Genomic DNA, 16700 nt, shown 5'->3' with positions numbered 1-16700 from the left:
CAGATGGGGCGAGGAGGAGGAGAAGCATTCTAAATCAGAGGCACGCTTTCAGTTGGTTTTTTGTGTGTGCGAAACATTCCCGGGATAGATGGCGAGCGCAGGCCATACCGTGCTACGCCGAGTGGCGCCCCTGCGCGTACCCCGTGTCTTTTCTGGCATCACTCACCTTGTATACGTCGCCGTAGGTGCCGGAGCCAATCTTCTGAATAAGCTCGTATTCGTCCTGCGGATTGCGCCGCGAGATGTCCGAGCTGAGGAGGTTGGCGTTGTGGTGGCTGTGCGCGGCGGCCATGTTGGGACCGAGTCGAGTCCCCCGATCGGAGTCCGAATTCGAGGTGTCGAAGCCTACCCAGCTGATGTTCTCTCTGGCTCTTCTTTGGGCCCGTTCTTTCGCGTGCTTTGCTGTGCCTTTCACTCACTAGCGACTCCCTTTCTTTGGTTTTAATTTACTGATGACTTGTGGACGCCCATCGATAGAGATCGTGCTGCATTTTGTCCGACTGCAGAGAGGGGCAGGCGGGCGGATTACACACACACAAACACTCCCGTACGGTCACACACACAATTTCAATTGCGTAACGTTAACTGGACTTCTTTGTCTATACATATATAATCCGTGTTGAATATAGACGGGAGCACGAACACAGATCGAAATTAGCCCAAACTGAAATTAGCAAACACGAAATTAAAAAAAAAACCAGAACGGGATCGGATACGGCTGCGGGAAACGGCTGCGCCGGCAGCGACACTCGCGAGATTGTGACGCAGAAAATGATGGAAACAAAAACCGAATCAAACAGCCAGGAACAACTACAACAACCACAACCACAAGGAATGCCAAATCGAAAGGTATGGCAGTGGGGCAGAGCGGCCTCCCAAAGCTGGGACTGGTTCCACCTTCCACTTGAAAATACCTTGCGTAGAATGATAAACGCATTGCAGCGTTTAGCAGTGGGCAAGAGAGAAAGCGTATTTTGGCGGGGGGGTGGTGAGCGCCTTGCGCTTTGCGGGGGCAAGCGATCCAAAAGTCTCTAAACTCAGCGCTCGACTACAGGAATAGATTGCATTGCCCCATTAGGAATATGGACAGACAAGAGACAGACAGAACTGCGACGACACACGCGACAACAAAAACAAGGGCGTCGACTGACGACTGTGTTGTTGTTGTTGTTGTTGTTCTGGCTGCTGCTTGTAAATTTGTGAGAAACGCACCCGACGCACGTGACTACTGACGAGTTTTTTGTTTAATTTTTTTTTTTTTTTTTTGGCCGACGGAGAATTTTGCCAATTTGTCAATTTATAATAATTTCACGAACGAAAAATTTTTCGGTCACACTTTTTAAATATTTGCGGTTCTTGCCAAAATTCCACTACCAATGCAGTCCCAGGCACACGTACACACACGAATACACTTGACTTGATGACTTTAGTGTTGTTTTTGTTTCTTTATTTTCGTGTTCTTCAGAACGCTACCGTACAACTTTTGCCGCCGCTATTTCATTAATTTTCCCGGAGACCAAAAAAACAACCAACCTTACTCGTTAAACTTTGACTTATCGTATATCGATAAGAAATCGAGATTAGCCCACTTAAACCCCCCGCGGCAAGTGACGGAAAATATTACTGATTGTAAACTCGTTTTGTGGATGCATGCCATCTTTCCTCTAAACTTAAAAATAGCCACGCTAACTTTCACCTCAACTACGCTAACATTATTAAATTTTCATTATTTTCGGTTGAAAATTGAAATACCCCCTTGTCTTGCAATGGGTTAATCGTTCTCCATCGAGTATTGGAAAGCATATTGCTCAATTTTGATATTCCGACGAATATTACTATCTATATGGAACATTTAGCCATTCCCACTCAATTTTGTACGATTGATGAATCAATTCTATACATGATTGGCCTATTCCAAATACTTGCTTTTATTGAATTTTTATATAACATTGAAAATGAAATTAATAGATGACAAAAGTGTTGTTGTTCTTCTCTCCAGTGTGACCAGCTGCAGTTGTAGGCAAGACCCAAATCAATTTCCATGTTTTCCAGAACCGTATTCGTATGGACCCCCGCTAGGTCACACACCTTTCAATGAAATACTGAAGTCCGAAATCGATAAGAGGTTATTTCCCAGCTGATGTGTAGCACGATAACTGAAACCGATAAACATTATTCGTCGGTTATTTGAAGCTCTATACACAAAAGCTAAAGTCCGTAAAACGGAGTTTTACGATCGTTTTCTACTCTGTTCTGACTTTATTTTCGATAAAATATACCGTCGGACCATCAGCAATATACCGAAATATACCGTCTCACTTGCAAAATATACCGTAAATATACCGATGAAAGAATGAATTGAGCCCCCTGTAAACAGCGAAAAATAATAATTTTTATAAATGGTTTCTTCCTGTCTTTCCCTTCTACTTAAGATAAACCACGAACTTCGTTAAAAATTTATTTTATTTTAATACCCCCACTAGTCGACAGTGGGTTAATCGTTCTCTGTCCATAATCAGATAACATATTCCTTGATTTTGATATTCTGTTGAATATTACTAGCTAAATAGGATCCTCAGCACTGCACACATAGTTTTATCCGAATGATAAATCTATTTCCCACATGACTGGCTATTTTTAAAGGCTCTGTCGTATTGGGATTGTGTATAAAATAGGATTTTAACAAATAAGGTCATAGCTGAAACGTAGTGGGCATGAAATGAAACGTAGTGTGCAACGTAACGTCATTTGAACACTTGTTGCTGGTCAGCCGATGGAATGGACATTTTTATACCCTATTTTTTTAAATTCATTGAAATTCTGTTTTCCAAACTAATTTGAAAGATTGGTTGGATATATTTTTCCAGTTCAGGGCATTTTCATATTATTTTTCTGCTATTTATTTTAGATATGTCATCGATATTGACAGGATTCGATATTCTTGTGCGATAAGCGTATTTAGGATATGGATATTGCTTTGGCGCCCAACCAACTCCGATTCAAATTGCAAATGTACTTTTACCAGTAATTTTAATTGAAAAATTCTTAGTTCGCTCTTATTTTGTACAATTATTATTCGTGTTTGTAGAAAATACAAAAAAAAAAATCTCAAAGGGGTCTACTTGTTGACACAGAGAAAGGTTAAAAACGAAACCAAAGAACTTATTGCACGTGGGTGTGTGTGTGTGTGTATAAATAAATAACATAATGTATCAAAGATTTCAATAGCCGAAGTGTCCCGGTGTTCCTCCTTCTAAGCATAGTAATTCGATTAAGTGTACCCGGCGTCGGAGCTGGGATGGACGATGGATTGGGGGCTCCTTTACAGTTTCCGTATACTCCGATCCGCCGCAGCCGAGCTAATGTTGGTTCTGTGAAGGAAACGCAAAGAGATTGGGTTAGTCGAGTCTGAAGAGGCAAGAACATCCAACAGAATCAACCCCTAAACAGGGGTATAAAAAGCTTCAAACAACAAAAGATCTTGCCGAATCACACGCAACAGCCTGAACCATCGAAAGCGAACCGCATCGAGTCGAACGAAACGGAACGGAGCTGGGTGTTAATTTAGTACACAACACAGTGGTGGAGCAAGAGCAGAACAAGGAACTTCCATGCAGATGGCTTACCCGCCTAAGGAGTGGATAACTCTCGAACTCTCTCCCAAAGCCGAACGAATCTAGAACTGAGGCTGTTTCGAAGGACGGATGGAGGAGTTTTCAGAAGAAGGAGAATTTTTTTGTTTTCTTAAATGTCGGCCGCTGCCGCCCTCAAACTAGTTTGAATATGGTTAAGTTTTAAGTTGATTTTGCTGCACTTAAGCCTACTGCTCACTGGCCATCCTGTGTCCGTGTGGTGGTGGTGCGAGTAGGTGGTTGTGTGGCGGTCGAGTGGTGCGATGAGAGAAGAGCTCGGATTAGTGTCGAAACAGAAGACAACAGAAGGAACTGAATTGAATTTATAGCGTGGCGAAGCTTGATGGATGAATAAGTATCGGATATGGGATGATCTGATGATCGTTCTGGATGGTTAGCAGTCAGCAGAAGCCGAACCAAAATAGTACATAAATCAAGCAAAATTTAAACAGAGCTTTTAACGCTCTGCCGAGGCCAATTCCACGGTTAAAGTAAATCAAAAATTGCCATTGCTCGTGGTAAATATTCAACTGCATTTGGCGGATTTTACAAAAGAAGAATTACGAGTATTTAGATAGTTTTGGTAGACAAATAGATAATGCTTTAGATAACTAGGTTCAGATCTCTCTCTGTGAGTACCGGATAGGAGTTTCTAAAAGGATCAAAGGGTTGTGTGTTTGTGTGTGTTTTGTGTGTGTGGAAAGAGAAAAAATAAAACGAAATCAGTAAATTAGTATGGGGCCACTCCCCAAGTCAGTGTTAAAGAAGGGAGAAGGAGGTGGCGCAACCAAGCCCGGGGGCAGCGATGCCCGGCCACTTACAGTTCCATGGAGAGCACCGTGGGATTGGGACAGGCCTGGGGCGCCCGTATGTGACACTGCTTGTGACAGATCAGCTGGCAGTCGCGGCACTCGTATCCCTGCTTGCCCGGCCTCCGAGGTATGGACTTCATGCAGATCGAGCACTGCAAGCCGCTTCTGTAAGAGCCAGAGGAATGGCATAAGAATATACAGGTTAAAGGGGAGTCAGTTGTCCCACTTACCCGCTCAAATGCTTGGCTATGAAGGTGTGAGCGTTGTAGATGTGCAGCTTGGTGCCCTTGCGGCGCCAGCGCGGTCTCTGGGCAATGGCCAAAGGCACAATAAAGTGGCTGAAACGAATGCAATGCGTGAGAATCAAAGGAAGACCTCGATTCGGTTCAGCACTCACCTCTTCACGCCGTTCTCGCTGGTCTCCAGGACCAAGGTGGAGGCCTCGTGTACGTAGGTCTTATTGCTGGCCGAGGAGAAACCTGAGATGGCCGAGGATTCTGAAATTGAAGAGCGTCGTGAATGGTCGGTGATGGCGGAGCCAATGCCCATGCGGGGTCCTGCGTAATTTAGTGTTTCGTTTTAATAGTGTGTTCGAATAGCATTTCCCACAGTGGAGTGTACAGATTGGAGAGTAACACACAAACCAAGCAACCGGTTTAGACCAAATTATATGTTTTTTTTTTCATATGAAAATAAAAAGAGAGAGAACAAAAAAGATACCAAAAGAGAATGTGAGAAATAATTATAAATAATGATCGTTAAAGCCGTATGCGAACCGAAGAGAAGCAGATCCAAAAACGCAATATATCCAAATCCAAAATAAAGCCAAATGTTTGCAAAATGTTTCAAAATATTCAAACGTGTTTGTGTTGGGGTGTGTTTGGTGTGTGTGTTTGGTGTGTGTGTGTGTGTGTGTGTGTGTGTAGTGTAGGTGGAGGACCGTGGAATACATACAGATTTGTGTTGGGACACAGTTCGGTTAGCATTTGATGGGGAGAGAGAGAGTGTGGAGATAAAGAGAGAAGACAAGACAAACAAGATATATAGATACAAAACGGTTAACGATACAGATGCGGATACAAGTGAACGATCAAAGACTTAAACATAATGGTAGGTGCTTAGCCGACAGATAGATAGATAGATTAACCATTAAACATTGGGATAGATACAGATGGGCAGCAGAGGCAACAGCTGGGATATGCACGGGGGACATGATTGAACGTCAGATGGGATGGATGTCCTGGTCCTGGCTATCCCAACCCTTGATCCAATTGTTTATTGCGGATTAGATGCAGGAAAAGTCCGAAATGTGCGGATAAGCTCTGGGAGATGCATGGCTGGTTAGAACTGGGAAGGATGCTGTGATGCTGGTGCTTGGGGGCTGGGACTGGGTGGACGATTGGGTAATTACCAAGTGAATTGCTTTTGGACAGAGTGGCACGATCGACAGATAATGAACGGGAAGAATCACCATTGAGGGTTCCGGTGGCGGTTCGGGGTAGTCCTGTCGATGTTGTTGTAGTATTGGCGTAGTTCGAGTTGGTGGCTGATAGTGATTTGTGATTGCTATTGGGCTGATCTGCCGAGAGGGTGCGTGTCTTGGAGCGGCTGAGCCGCTTCTTCAGGGTGCCAAAGAAATTACGTTTTTTGCTGCGCCCGCGGTCGTCCAGCACGTCCATGCCCTCATCCGCCTGCAGATGCCCCAGATGGGCCCCGTTCCGCGGCAGGCTGTTCATGCTGTAGCCCCCGCCATTGATGTTGGAGCTGCCGTTTCCGTTGCCATTGCCACTGCCATTTCCGGCTAGCCCACTGCTCCCATTGAGGTTGTTGTTGTTGTGATAGCCGCTGCCGATGGGCGAGGAGGCTGCATTGGGCTGCCCGAACTGGAAGAACACTCACAGAGATTAACAGAGGACTCAGTGGGGGTGCGGGGAAAACTGTAAACTTCATGCTACGCCATGCCATGCCATGGAACTTCTCCAAGTCTTTTGGGAACTCTCTTGAACTCACCTCCGCGGTACTGTCCTCGTTGGCGGTACCACTACCGTTACCTGTTTCGTTGTGCGGCTCGCCGCTACCGCCGCCGCTGGCCAGCGGCTGGACCTCCGTGCCGGGGTCCAGCTCGAGCTCCAGCTGGAGCTGCTCGGCCTTGGCGGCCGCTGCCTCGCTGGCGGCCCGCTCGAAGGCCTGGGCCACGGCCTGGTCCAGCTCTGTGGGCGATTCAAAGATGCGGCCATCCTTGTTCAATTCGACCTGAACGGGGGCGTGGGCGTGGACGTGGTTAGAGAAGCGCGGGGGTTAGGCAAGAACGAGCAATGGAACAGAACGAGAAACAGTTGAGATTAGCTTGACTAGATTCTAATCCTGCATGACGGTGCTCATCATGAGGGGGTTGTGGGTGGTGGGTCGTTGGTGGGTTAGAGACGCAGTAACTCAATGGAACTCAAAACGAAACGGATGACCGAGGCTCGAGGCTGATCGGGTCTGGAATTACCTTAAATGCATTCGGATTGCCCGAGTTCTGTGCGGGATCGGGGGATGGAATGAAAGAAACAAAGAGAGAACGAAATTATAGAACCAAAGAGACAGCGGGAGCCGGGAGACCGGGAGATAATGGAGTCAATGCTTGGTGGAGCATCAGCATCCCACTCACCCGCTGGACGCTGTGGATGATGAGGGTGCTCTTGCTGGGCTGGCCCCCGTTTCCGGTGGCGGAGAGGGCGCCGTCCTGCAGAGCGCGGACCGCGGCGTCGGCCAGGTCCGCTCCGTTGCGGATGTGTTCATTGATGGCCGGCGTGCTGAGGCGCAGGGCCTCCTTGAGGCGTTGTGGACGGGCGCCCGCCGGGATCCCGACTCCCTCGATGAACACAAAGTCCACGGTGATGGCCCCGGCCACGGGCTGGGTTTCGTAGGGGCGTGGCTGGAGCTGCAGCAGCTGGGTGGAGGCTGGACCCACGGCCAGCTCGTCGATGCCGACCAGGCCGAGTCCGAGGAACTTGGGCGGATCCGAGGCGATCACTGGATGGTCGTACACCTCGAAGAGTATCTCTGCAGACTGCGGGGAGAGTTCACTGGAACGAAACGAAACGAAACAAAACAGGAAGATGAGTCCGGGGCATCCCCAGCAGGAGATCTGCTGTTCAAAGACTCACAAGAGGAAGTGCTCATCCCAGTAGGGTCTGCTGCCGCGCTGGGTGCCCGTCTGGTTCTTCTGGGCCGGCTCGTCCATCTCGATGACCACATAGGGGTCGTGGGCGTCCCTCAGGCCCTCGCCCTTGACGATCTTCACCAGCAGCCGCCTGCCGGACACCATGTGCTGCGAGTCCCGCAGACCCACGCCTCCCAGATGGTGCTCCATGTTGTGCTGTGTGTGGAGGAGGCAGAGCATGCAATGAGTCAGTGCGTGAGAGACAGACAGGAGAGAAAGAGATGGGTGGGTAGAGAGGGGGCTCAGAGACGGAGAGAGATAGAGAGAGAGAGAGACACTGAGGCTGTTTTGGGTTAGGGCTTATGAAATTCGCCTTTAATTAGCAACTTGTGTGACATTCACTAGAAATTGTAATAATATTGAAAGTATTGGTTCCCCTGAAAAGAGAGAGCGCAAAAGAGAGAGAGAGAGAGAGAGTTCTTTACTGGCAGGATACGGATACGCACATGGCAACAAGAGGGGGATGAGGCGAGAGAAAGAAGGCGAATTCCATAAACGAAGCCATGACAGATATACACGGGGGGTGGTGGAGACAGAGGGAGCAATGAGAAGTGTCTGTTTGTCTGTTTGTCTGTTTGTCTGTGGAGCCAAGGGGGAACAGAGTGGAATCACTGTACAGTAAAAAGAGTCCTGTTTTCGAGTTCTGTGTGGAATGACGACGAACTGGAAAGACAGTCGAACACGAAACAGAAACAACAACAAACAGAGGCTGCACTCCGCACTGCTCCCAACGCTCACCGCCAGGGAGTCATAGTGAACGGGATAGATTACGGGCAGATCCAGGGGCTCCACCTCGGCCCGCGGGCAGGTGGAGTAGATGGAGAAGTCCACGGGGTAGACGGTCTCGCGCAGGGCCGTCGTCAGGATGTCGCTGATGACCGTCTGGAGCTGCTGTTCGTCCTGGTCCATGGCCTTGATGGCCCCCACGCTGTTCATCGCAATGCGCACCTGTGGCGAGACGAAAGACGAAAGGTTATCCATGGACGGAGGGCCACAGCACACACTCACATCAGGATAGCCCTCGACACGCATCTCGCCCTTGAGACTGTTGTAGTTCATGGGGATGGCCATGCGGGCGCGGAATCGCGACACGGTCACCTTGTAGTGGGAGGTCTCCACCTTGCCCGACTTCTGGCGGAAGGTCTTCACCTGCAGCACCGGCATGGCGTCGCAGTCGAACGTGATGAGCTGTGGAAACTCGAAATTAGTCCAGTCTGGGGCCTCATCTCACGACTTACCATGTCCGCAGGATTAGTCTCATCGCAGTTGCAGAATATGTTGTTCAGGCCCGGAGCAGGGCTATCGGGCAGCACTCGGACCACTTCCACGGCCACTCCATGCTGCAAGCGACAGACAGAGAGAGAGAGAGAGAGAATCAGATATCTGGTTTTGGGGATTGCTTGCGCATTACGTAACCCGACGCGATTGGGGACTGGGGCTCAGAAGTGAGCGCATTTGGGGCGCGAGTCAGAGGCTCAGTCGAGAGTGACTAACGATTCCGCGCTGACCTTGGCCTACGGCCGGCTCCGAATCGGGGCTGGGGAGCGCGTAAAAGGCGATAAAAAAATGTAAGAGGCAAAAAACAACAAACAGAAAAACACGTTTCGACATCGGTTACGGCTGAGCGAGCTCTCAGGCGGGCGGGCGGGAAGACGGGCGGAGGGGGGAGGGTCGAACACTGATTTCAAGTTGAAGAACAAAGGTCAATGGACGCTGTAGACCAAGCTGGAGCTCGGCCATGACATCAGACCCCAGGAAGGTGGCGTGAATGATGTCAAAGCCGGCTGGCTGGCTGCTGATGTCACTCCGGCGGATGGGCACTCACCTCCTCCACAGACTTGCGGAGCGAGTCGTTGATGGCTATCACCCAGGACATGAGCAGCTCGTTGACAATGACTAGATCGCTGTACAGCCAGCGGAACACTTGGCTGGTCCACGTGACAGAGCTCTGAAGAGACACAAAAGGCACACAGATTATAGAGGGCTCCATTTCGAGAAATGTGTGTGTTTTCTTACCGTTTCGGGTCCCACCACATTGGAGGGCGGTGGAACATAGCGCTTCTTGCGATTCTCCGGCCCCGTGGAGCTCTGGCGCACCACGCGGCGACGCGGTCCGGCGGCGCCAGCGGCACCACCGCTTAGGGGCGAGGCCGAAGAGCGACCACGGCCAGCCGAGGCGCCAGTCAGAGGCTTGGAGAGATCCTCGACTTTGCTCTTGGTGGCCAGCATGTCCCTGGGCTCGGAGAGTCGCTTCTCCGGTTTGGAGGAGCCGCCGAGGGCCAGGGCGGCCGCCCCGGGGGCCACGCTGCTCTGGCGACTGTTGGCGGCACTGGGCGTCTTCTCCTTGTTGAGATACTTGCGGTAGAGCAGCTTGCATAGCCAGACGGAGAAGAGGGCCAGCACGGCCCACAGAAAGATGAAGATGGCTAGGGAGTCCATTGTTAAGTCACCAAGTCCCTCGAACGAACAGATATAGTCATCGATTTGGTCTGCAAGATCCATCGTTTAGCAGCAGACGGACGAGTTCCAGCCGAGGTCCAGGCGTTGGTTCATCATCGTTGTAGTCGGTGTTCTGCCGAAGATCAGACAGAGAAATAGTTGTACTCGTGGTATGTGCCACAGACAGAGAGAGCGAGAGAGCAACAGATGAGAGATGCCATGGTTTCTGTATGCCATGAAAGACCTCCCCTCCCCTCCCATCCCTCCCATCCTACCCGCAGCCCCACCGCTGGGCGTGCCTATTTATAGAACTCGAACAATTTTCATGAAAATGAAAATATGAAAAATATCGCCACTCACAAAGAGTCGTGTCCACAGTAGAAGAAGGAAACCAGCTGGAGGATCACCCACTGACCCAATAGCTCTCGGATCGGATCGAATCTATTATCTTTGAAATATCTTTTATGGAAGGAACTCTGCACCAAAAAAAAATAGGGATTTGTAGGAACTCGAAGACGTTGGCAGAAAACGGAACCGAACGGAAACCAAACCGAAACTGAACTGTCGACCCTGTCTGCCTGTATCCGAATCCGAATCCGAATCCGAATGGGATCTGCACTCGTACGAGAGAAGTATCCGTGCGCCGACGCCAGCAGCTCTCCCTAGAGATGGGAGGCAGCCCCGGCCCCTGCCCCCGGCCCCTGCCCCCGGCCCCTGCCCCCGGCCCCTACCCCTGCCTCTGTTTCGTGACTCGGGCACGTTTCCAACTCCAACGATTCAACGATTCCATGCTGGGACTGCTGCTGACGTCATGATTCTTTATTCTTTTTTAGGTCGCAGCGAAACACCGCCGAAAAGTAGAGGAGGAGATACACAAAACAGAAAGAGAGAGAGAATAAATGACGTAAGGGAATCGGAGGTTGGGCTCGAGGTGAGGAGGGGTGGGGAGGGGAGGGGAGGAATGGGAAGCGCTTTTTACGACTTCGTCGGATTGTTTATACTGCGCTTGTTCTGGCTTTATTTTTAGATATTTCTGTACCACCGCACCACCCCTCCCGCCCGCCCCCCTCTCTGTCTGCCTCTCTCTCTCTCTCTCTTACTGCCGAATGCGACCCCTATACACGGATTTATTAGAAACCATTTGAGAGAATTTGCATTCAACAAAACGGCTAAAGAAAATAGAAAAGAAAATACTTGTGCCAACCCCCCCACCTCCCACCTCCGTCTGCCTTGGCACTTGTTGCAGTTAATATTTGAACATTGTTCAGTTCGTGCCCCATCGATTGCTGCCCCCACACCATGCCATCCCATCTGTTGTAGCTTTTCGTGAAAAGCTTGCCATTGCCAAGAGGAAAATGCCGAGCGAAACATTTCGGCCATTTGTCCATCGCTCAATCGCGAAAAAAACAATAACAAAACGCCACTTTGCATGCGATAATCTGTTTTATATCAATAGAAACCATTCCGTCTCTGTCTCTGTCTCTCACTCTCTCTCTCTCTCTCTCTCTCTCTCCCTCTCTCTATTTATATATCTTTTCGTCTTGTCTTTCTCTTGTGGCTCGGAAGAATCTTCTTGTTTTCTTGGGCTTTCTGCGCTGCTGACTTTTGGGCATTCTCTTGCTTTGGCTCTGGGTTTTCCAAGTAGAGACTCGCAGCCACTGGCGCGTCTATTGACCCCTTTCGGCGGGGGCACTCGCCCTGGTCTGAATGGGGCGTCGAGAGGGCGATTACGAGAGCAACAAGTACTCTTCTCTCGGGTATTTTTAACCCAAGAAAAGCATCGGGGCACCAGAGGAATCCGCCCGTTGCCAAAGGGGCGGCGGTCTGTCACGCCCCACAGCCCCAGCAGTGCCCCAGCAGTGTACGATCTACGATCAGCCATCCTCTAACGGGTATGGAGTGTCCACATCTCTTCTGGGATCAACACGCACATTCTTGAGAGGAAACTGCTACCAAAATGATGGGCCAGAAGTGCCGTTGGGGCCAAGTTAATTAAAGCAAAACCTCTTGGCTGCCACTGCCACTTCATGTGGGAACACATGCAAACAACACTCTTTGTTGGGCAACCCAGAAGCCACTCTTTCTCTTGTATTTAATGAGCCACCAGAGCCGCACCGCTCGGAGCTTGCAACAGCAACAGGTTGCCGGCACTTCCGTTTTAATTGCTGGCTTCGAAAGGTCAAAGGGTTCGGGTTGAATGCCCCCTTCGGGTGAGCAGCTGCCTCACCTGCGTGTTCACAGAATGCCGCAAATGGGGAAATTCTAAGGGGATTGCGGCTGGGGCATTGCAAACACTTAGAGTGCACCTCCGAATAGCTAATCACATTCAAAATGCGAATAAATATTGAATATTGATTGCGTAGCCAAGCGGCAAGCGTCTATAAATAGAGATGATGATGGGGTGCGGCAATCCGAAGCCGGCAATCGGCAATCGGCAATCGGCCATCGGAATACAAGCCACAGCCAGCGCCGGCGAAGGTCGTGCCGCGCAGATGAATCAAAATTGTGGGGGGGGGATGGGACTTTGATTATCTGTCTGCCACTTGACTCACTGCAGACGGGGTTCCACCTTTGTTGACTCTGGCCTTCTAATCTTATCGCAGGGAAGGCGCCTCTTCGCCTTCTTCTTCCCCCCTTTTATCGCGTTTAATTGTTGTTAATGAATGTGAAGTGCCGCTCGATACGGATCTCGGGAGTTCGCCATGGCAGTGACAGCACCAGCAACAGGCTGTCTCCTATTCACCTATTAATGGGTCAATAAAATGTGCCAAATTACGACACCGTAGACCGTGGAAAAGACACTCGATGATGTCATCCCATCGAACATTCAGAGCGTTCTATGCGAGTATTCCATTCGAATTGATAAGGCATCGGACTAGGCTCTCTACGACTTCTCTGCCTCTGAGGAAGGGGCATGGGGATCGAGATCTAATCGAGCTGCCGTGCAGTGCCTGGCATAAACCAAATTGCACTTCAATTTCTGGCTCGTTCGATTCCCCGATATCGGTTGACCTTTGGCTGTCTTGCCATTCGAGCGTGTCAAGGCTGGGTCTATTTTTGGAAGCTCTGCCAAAACAGGGCGTATGCGTAATAAGCGAATGAGGATTTATGGGGACACGGGGGCACGACTGAGCTGAGGGGCCAACATCAACACGCAAGCACTCTACTCCCCAATGCAGTCCGATGACCACCCCCAAGGGGTGGCGGGAGCCAGAGTTGCGTGCTTATACAACACAACAGCCAGAGTTCGACACAAAAGACAAAGTTCAGAAGACACAACAACATCTACAGCTACAGCTACAGCTACGAGTATTTTGCCCAACTCTCAGACAAGCGAGAGCTGGAGAACCTTTCGACTTTCGACTCTGGGCTCTGTGCTATGTTCTCTGTGAAAACTCGTTCCGTTCCCATACACCAATTATCGATTAAAGCTCGCAAAAGTGGCAAGGAACCAATCGATTTGAGTGTGAAAATTGGACCAGAGAAGCGAACGGATTACGCATGGCTGCAAGGATACATATGTCCTCGATTGATTTTGTGTCTCCCGATTGGTCGGCAAATGAATGCCACGCTTTTGTGCGGAGTAATTTGCTCGGCCTATGTGAGAGGCACTTTAACCCCGCCACCAAGTGTTTTGACCAGTCCAGGACCCGCGGCCAACCGGGGTTGCCAGGCCAACCATCAATAATTGAGGATTCGTGTGAACAGAGCGACATTTCAAATTGATTTGTCAACGTTCCCGCGCTCCCAGGAGGAGCCCCCAGAGGAGAATTCATCAAAGTTTCATGGGTCCATTTCGTTTGTTTGTTTACTTGTTATCCTCCGAAAGCTTTGCCTCAGAAGCGGAGCTTTTGCTGCCGGCACACACACACACAGGCAGGCGGTATAAGAGAGGCACGGCACGGCACAGGCTCGTGCAGGGTGCAGGCTGTGGAGTGAGGCCGGAAAACTGCAGCAGCCGTCAAAACCGTCGGCCCGGTTTTTCCTGCGCCAGCAGCTTCAACAGCCTGTGACACAGTTTCGACATCTGGGGGTGGCTTTTAAACCGAATGAATGGGGGTTGGAGTGGCAGCGCACGCACTACCCCACCCCATCCCCCCTCTCGTTATCGCATGGACGATCGCTGGCACATCTTCCTACCGCGCAGCAAACACACCCAAAGAGAGTCCACCCAGCCAGCCCATCCCATCCGCCAGGGAGAACTCCCCATTTAAGTATGTGCGCAAAAAGGGGGATGGATGGCGCGAATATGGCAGGGGCCAGGGGGTTGGTTGGTCTACTTACCATGCAGCGCGGTGTAATAAGTTTTGATGTTGTTGTTGTTGTTGGTTTGTCCGCAGGATGTGCGTTGTAATGTTTCGTGGAAGTAAAAATAGATTGCATTATTAAGGAGAAACACGGAGGAGGCATGTTAACATCATCTGTTCATGTTATTTTAACAGTAAATTTTGCCGTTTCTATTTCTTCGTTTAGCCAAATTTCCTCATGTGTGCGGGGTTGGTGGGGAAAAACAGCATGGAAAATGCTCTGTGATTGATTAGTGACAACAATATGTAGTGGATGTGTGTGTGTGTGTGTGTGTGTGTTTGTGTGGAATGACCCAATCCACGTGCCACCTGAATGAAGGGGGCTCCGAAAAATTTCGATAAATTCCAATTAAAGAAACTTTTGGGCCACAAATTTCTCTGCTTGTGTGTTGGGACAGGTTGTTGGGTGGGGGTAATGTAATGCAAATCAATAGGGGAATAGTGGAGTGGGTTGGAAAAGCTTGGAACACATGGTAAGCAAATCGTCCACTCTCTCGCTCTCTCTACTCACCCGGGCCACCACCAATCAGCTAATGCCAAAGGCCACGTTAGCACTCCGGCGGAGGGTGGCGTAAGTATTCCTAGCCAGAACCTTTGCACTGCCAATTTCCCATAAATGGGGCAAATTAACCAAAACGTTGACGATTATTTTCGTTTAGTAATAACGCCGTTTTGTAATCTCTTTCGTTCTTATTTAAGGCACTCTTTGCGTGACGGCAAAGCGGGACAGATCCTTGGATGCTTTTATCACTTTATTTCGTTGCTCCTTTGGATGCCCAAGGGTTATAGGCGTCGGGGAGGCGATTAGAGCTGTGATGAATTTTACAAAGGCACGTAAAATGAACTAAAAGAGAGATAGACACAAACGGATCTTTTGTCACGTCTTCTTTTCACATAAGACATAAAGTTCAATGCTATATTGTGTGTATTTGAGGGTTGCTTCCGCTTTGATGAAACTCGTTTATATTGTTATTCAAATTCTCAATGTCTTGCGATAAGAAATCGTAATGTTTGGAGTACCACTGTATTGCTGGCTGCTGTTTGCCGTTACATTGACACACACACACACACACCCTAATATATAGATTTAGTTATTCAGATTTATCTAGATTTCACTGCCACGTTACTGGGCCACTAGCCACCACATATTGTAGCCAGTTTAGGCCAGGCAAGCAGAGGCCACCAAATACTTGGCCAACATTTGAATGTTCAGCCACAGCGGCAACAACAACCACACAAGTATCAATGAGAGCGGATCAGCTGTTTGCAGCTTCAATGCAGATGCTGCGGTTGTTGTTGTTGCAGCAGCCCTAATACCGTTTGATTTTTGCTTATTTCGAGTTTGACATTTCTACAAATTGTTTTATGTTAAGACACATACACACGCGCTCACACTTATATGTATGTAAATTGTATTTTATTTTTGCAACGCTTTTTAAATATTTGCGGTTCTTGCCAAAATTCCACTACCAATGCAGTCCCAGGCACACGTACACACACTCACACACGAATACACTTGACTTGATGATTTTAGTGTTGTTTTTGTTTCTTTATTTTCGTGTTCTTCAGAACGCTACCGTACAACTTTTGCCGCCGCTATTTCATTAATTTTCCCGGAGACCAAAAAAACAACCAACCTTACTCGTTAAACTTTGACTTATCGTATATCGATAAGAAATCGAGATTAGCCCACTTAAACCCCCCGCGGCAAGTGACGGAAAATATTAATGATTGTAAACTCGTTTTGTGGATGCATGCCATCTTTCCTCTAAACTTAAAAATAGCCACGCTAACTTTCACCTCAACTACGCTAACATTATTAAATTTTCATTATTTTCGGTGGAAAATTGAAATACCCCCTTGTCTTGCAATGGGTTAATCGTTCTCCATCGAGTATTGGAAAGCATATTGCTCAATTTTGATATTCCGACGAATATTACTAGCTAGATAGAACATTTAGTCATGCCCACCTAGTTTTATCCGATTAATTAATCAATTTTCTATTTAACTGGTGTATTCTTAATACTTGCTTTTATTGCATGTTGCGTAAAAAGAAGTTTTAGCGAAATAAGTCAAACAAAAAACAAGTAGCGAAATAGGTCAATCAAAACAAACGGAAAAGGAATTTCGTTCATATTGCTCAATTTTGATATTCCATTGAATAATGCTGACTAACTAAATCTCTCAGCAATGCCCCATTAGTTTTATCCCATTGATGAATAAATTTTCTACAAGATTGAATAGTTTTTAAACGAAAAAGTTTAACAAAAAAAGAGTCGCTATATTGCGTGTAAGCCGTAGT

The 16700-nt window shown here is 48.6% G+C and overlaps 2 protein-coding genes across 34 annotated transcripts in view; both read right to left on the bottom strand.

Moving 5' to 3' along the window:
• Positions 1-1574, bottom strand: part of LOC108158776 (mitogen-activated protein kinase kinase kinase kinase 5) — a 43225-nt gene extending 41651 nt beyond the window's left edge. For 3 of the 7 annotated variants that reach the window (XM_017291414.2, XM_017291418.2, XM_017291419.2), the window contains exon 1: positions 167-664. In XM_017291414.2, the coding sequence (XP_017146903.1) occupies positions 167-292 (126 nt within the window). In that variant the 5' untranslated portion in view covers positions 293-664. The other 4 variants (XM_017291411.2, XM_017291409.2, XM_033392446.1 and 1 more) reach the window with 4 other exon arrangements.
• Positions 1575-3049: 1475 nt separating this feature from the next.
• Positions 3050-16000, bottom strand: LOC108158777. Of its 27 annotated transcripts, none has more exons than XR_004472439.1 (17): positions 15903-16000; positions 14910-15242; positions 9669-10141; positions 9478-9600; positions 8891-8992; positions 8661-8840; positions 8391-8600; positions 7597-7808; positions 7098-7515; positions 6939-6965; positions 6455-6697; positions 5856-6327; positions 4842-5001; positions 4675-4782; positions 4454-4609; positions 3627-4284; positions 3050-3371 (listed from the first exon to the last, which is right to left on the bottom strand). XR_004472439.1 is itself a non-coding variant. In XM_033391253.1 (16 exons), the coding sequence occupies exons 2-15, from the start codon at positions 10152-10154 to the stop codon at positions 4236-4238; spliced, it is 2946 nt and encodes a 981-aa protein (XP_033247144.1). In that variant the 5' UTR covers positions 10155-10224; positions 10452-10659; the 3' UTR covers positions 3050-3371; positions 4197-4235. The 27 variants fall into 27 exon arrangements, 8 of the variants coding, with proteins under 8 accessions (XP_033247144.1, XP_033247145.1, XP_017146909.1 ...); XR_004472433.1 differs by lacking the exons at positions 14910-15242; positions 15903-16000 and adding an exon at positions 10452-10659 and having other exon boundaries at positions 3627-3839; positions 4197-4284; positions 9669-10224; XR_001775274.2 differs by lacking the exons at positions 14910-15242; positions 15903-16000 and adding an exon at positions 10452-10659 and having other exon boundaries at positions 3627-3839; positions 4272-4284; positions 9669-10224.
• Positions 16001-16700: the final 700 nt, after the last annotated feature.

The sequence above is a fragment of the Drosophila miranda genome, chromosome 3, assembly GCF_003369915.1.
Source record: "Drosophila miranda strain MSH22 chromosome 3, D.miranda_PacBio2.1, whole genome shotgun sequence".
Lineage (NCBI taxonomy): Eukaryota > Metazoa > Arthropoda > Insecta > Diptera > Drosophilidae > Drosophila > Drosophila miranda.
Note: the sequence above shows the minus strand (reverse complement) of the source record. Positions and strands in the feature narration are given on the sequence as shown.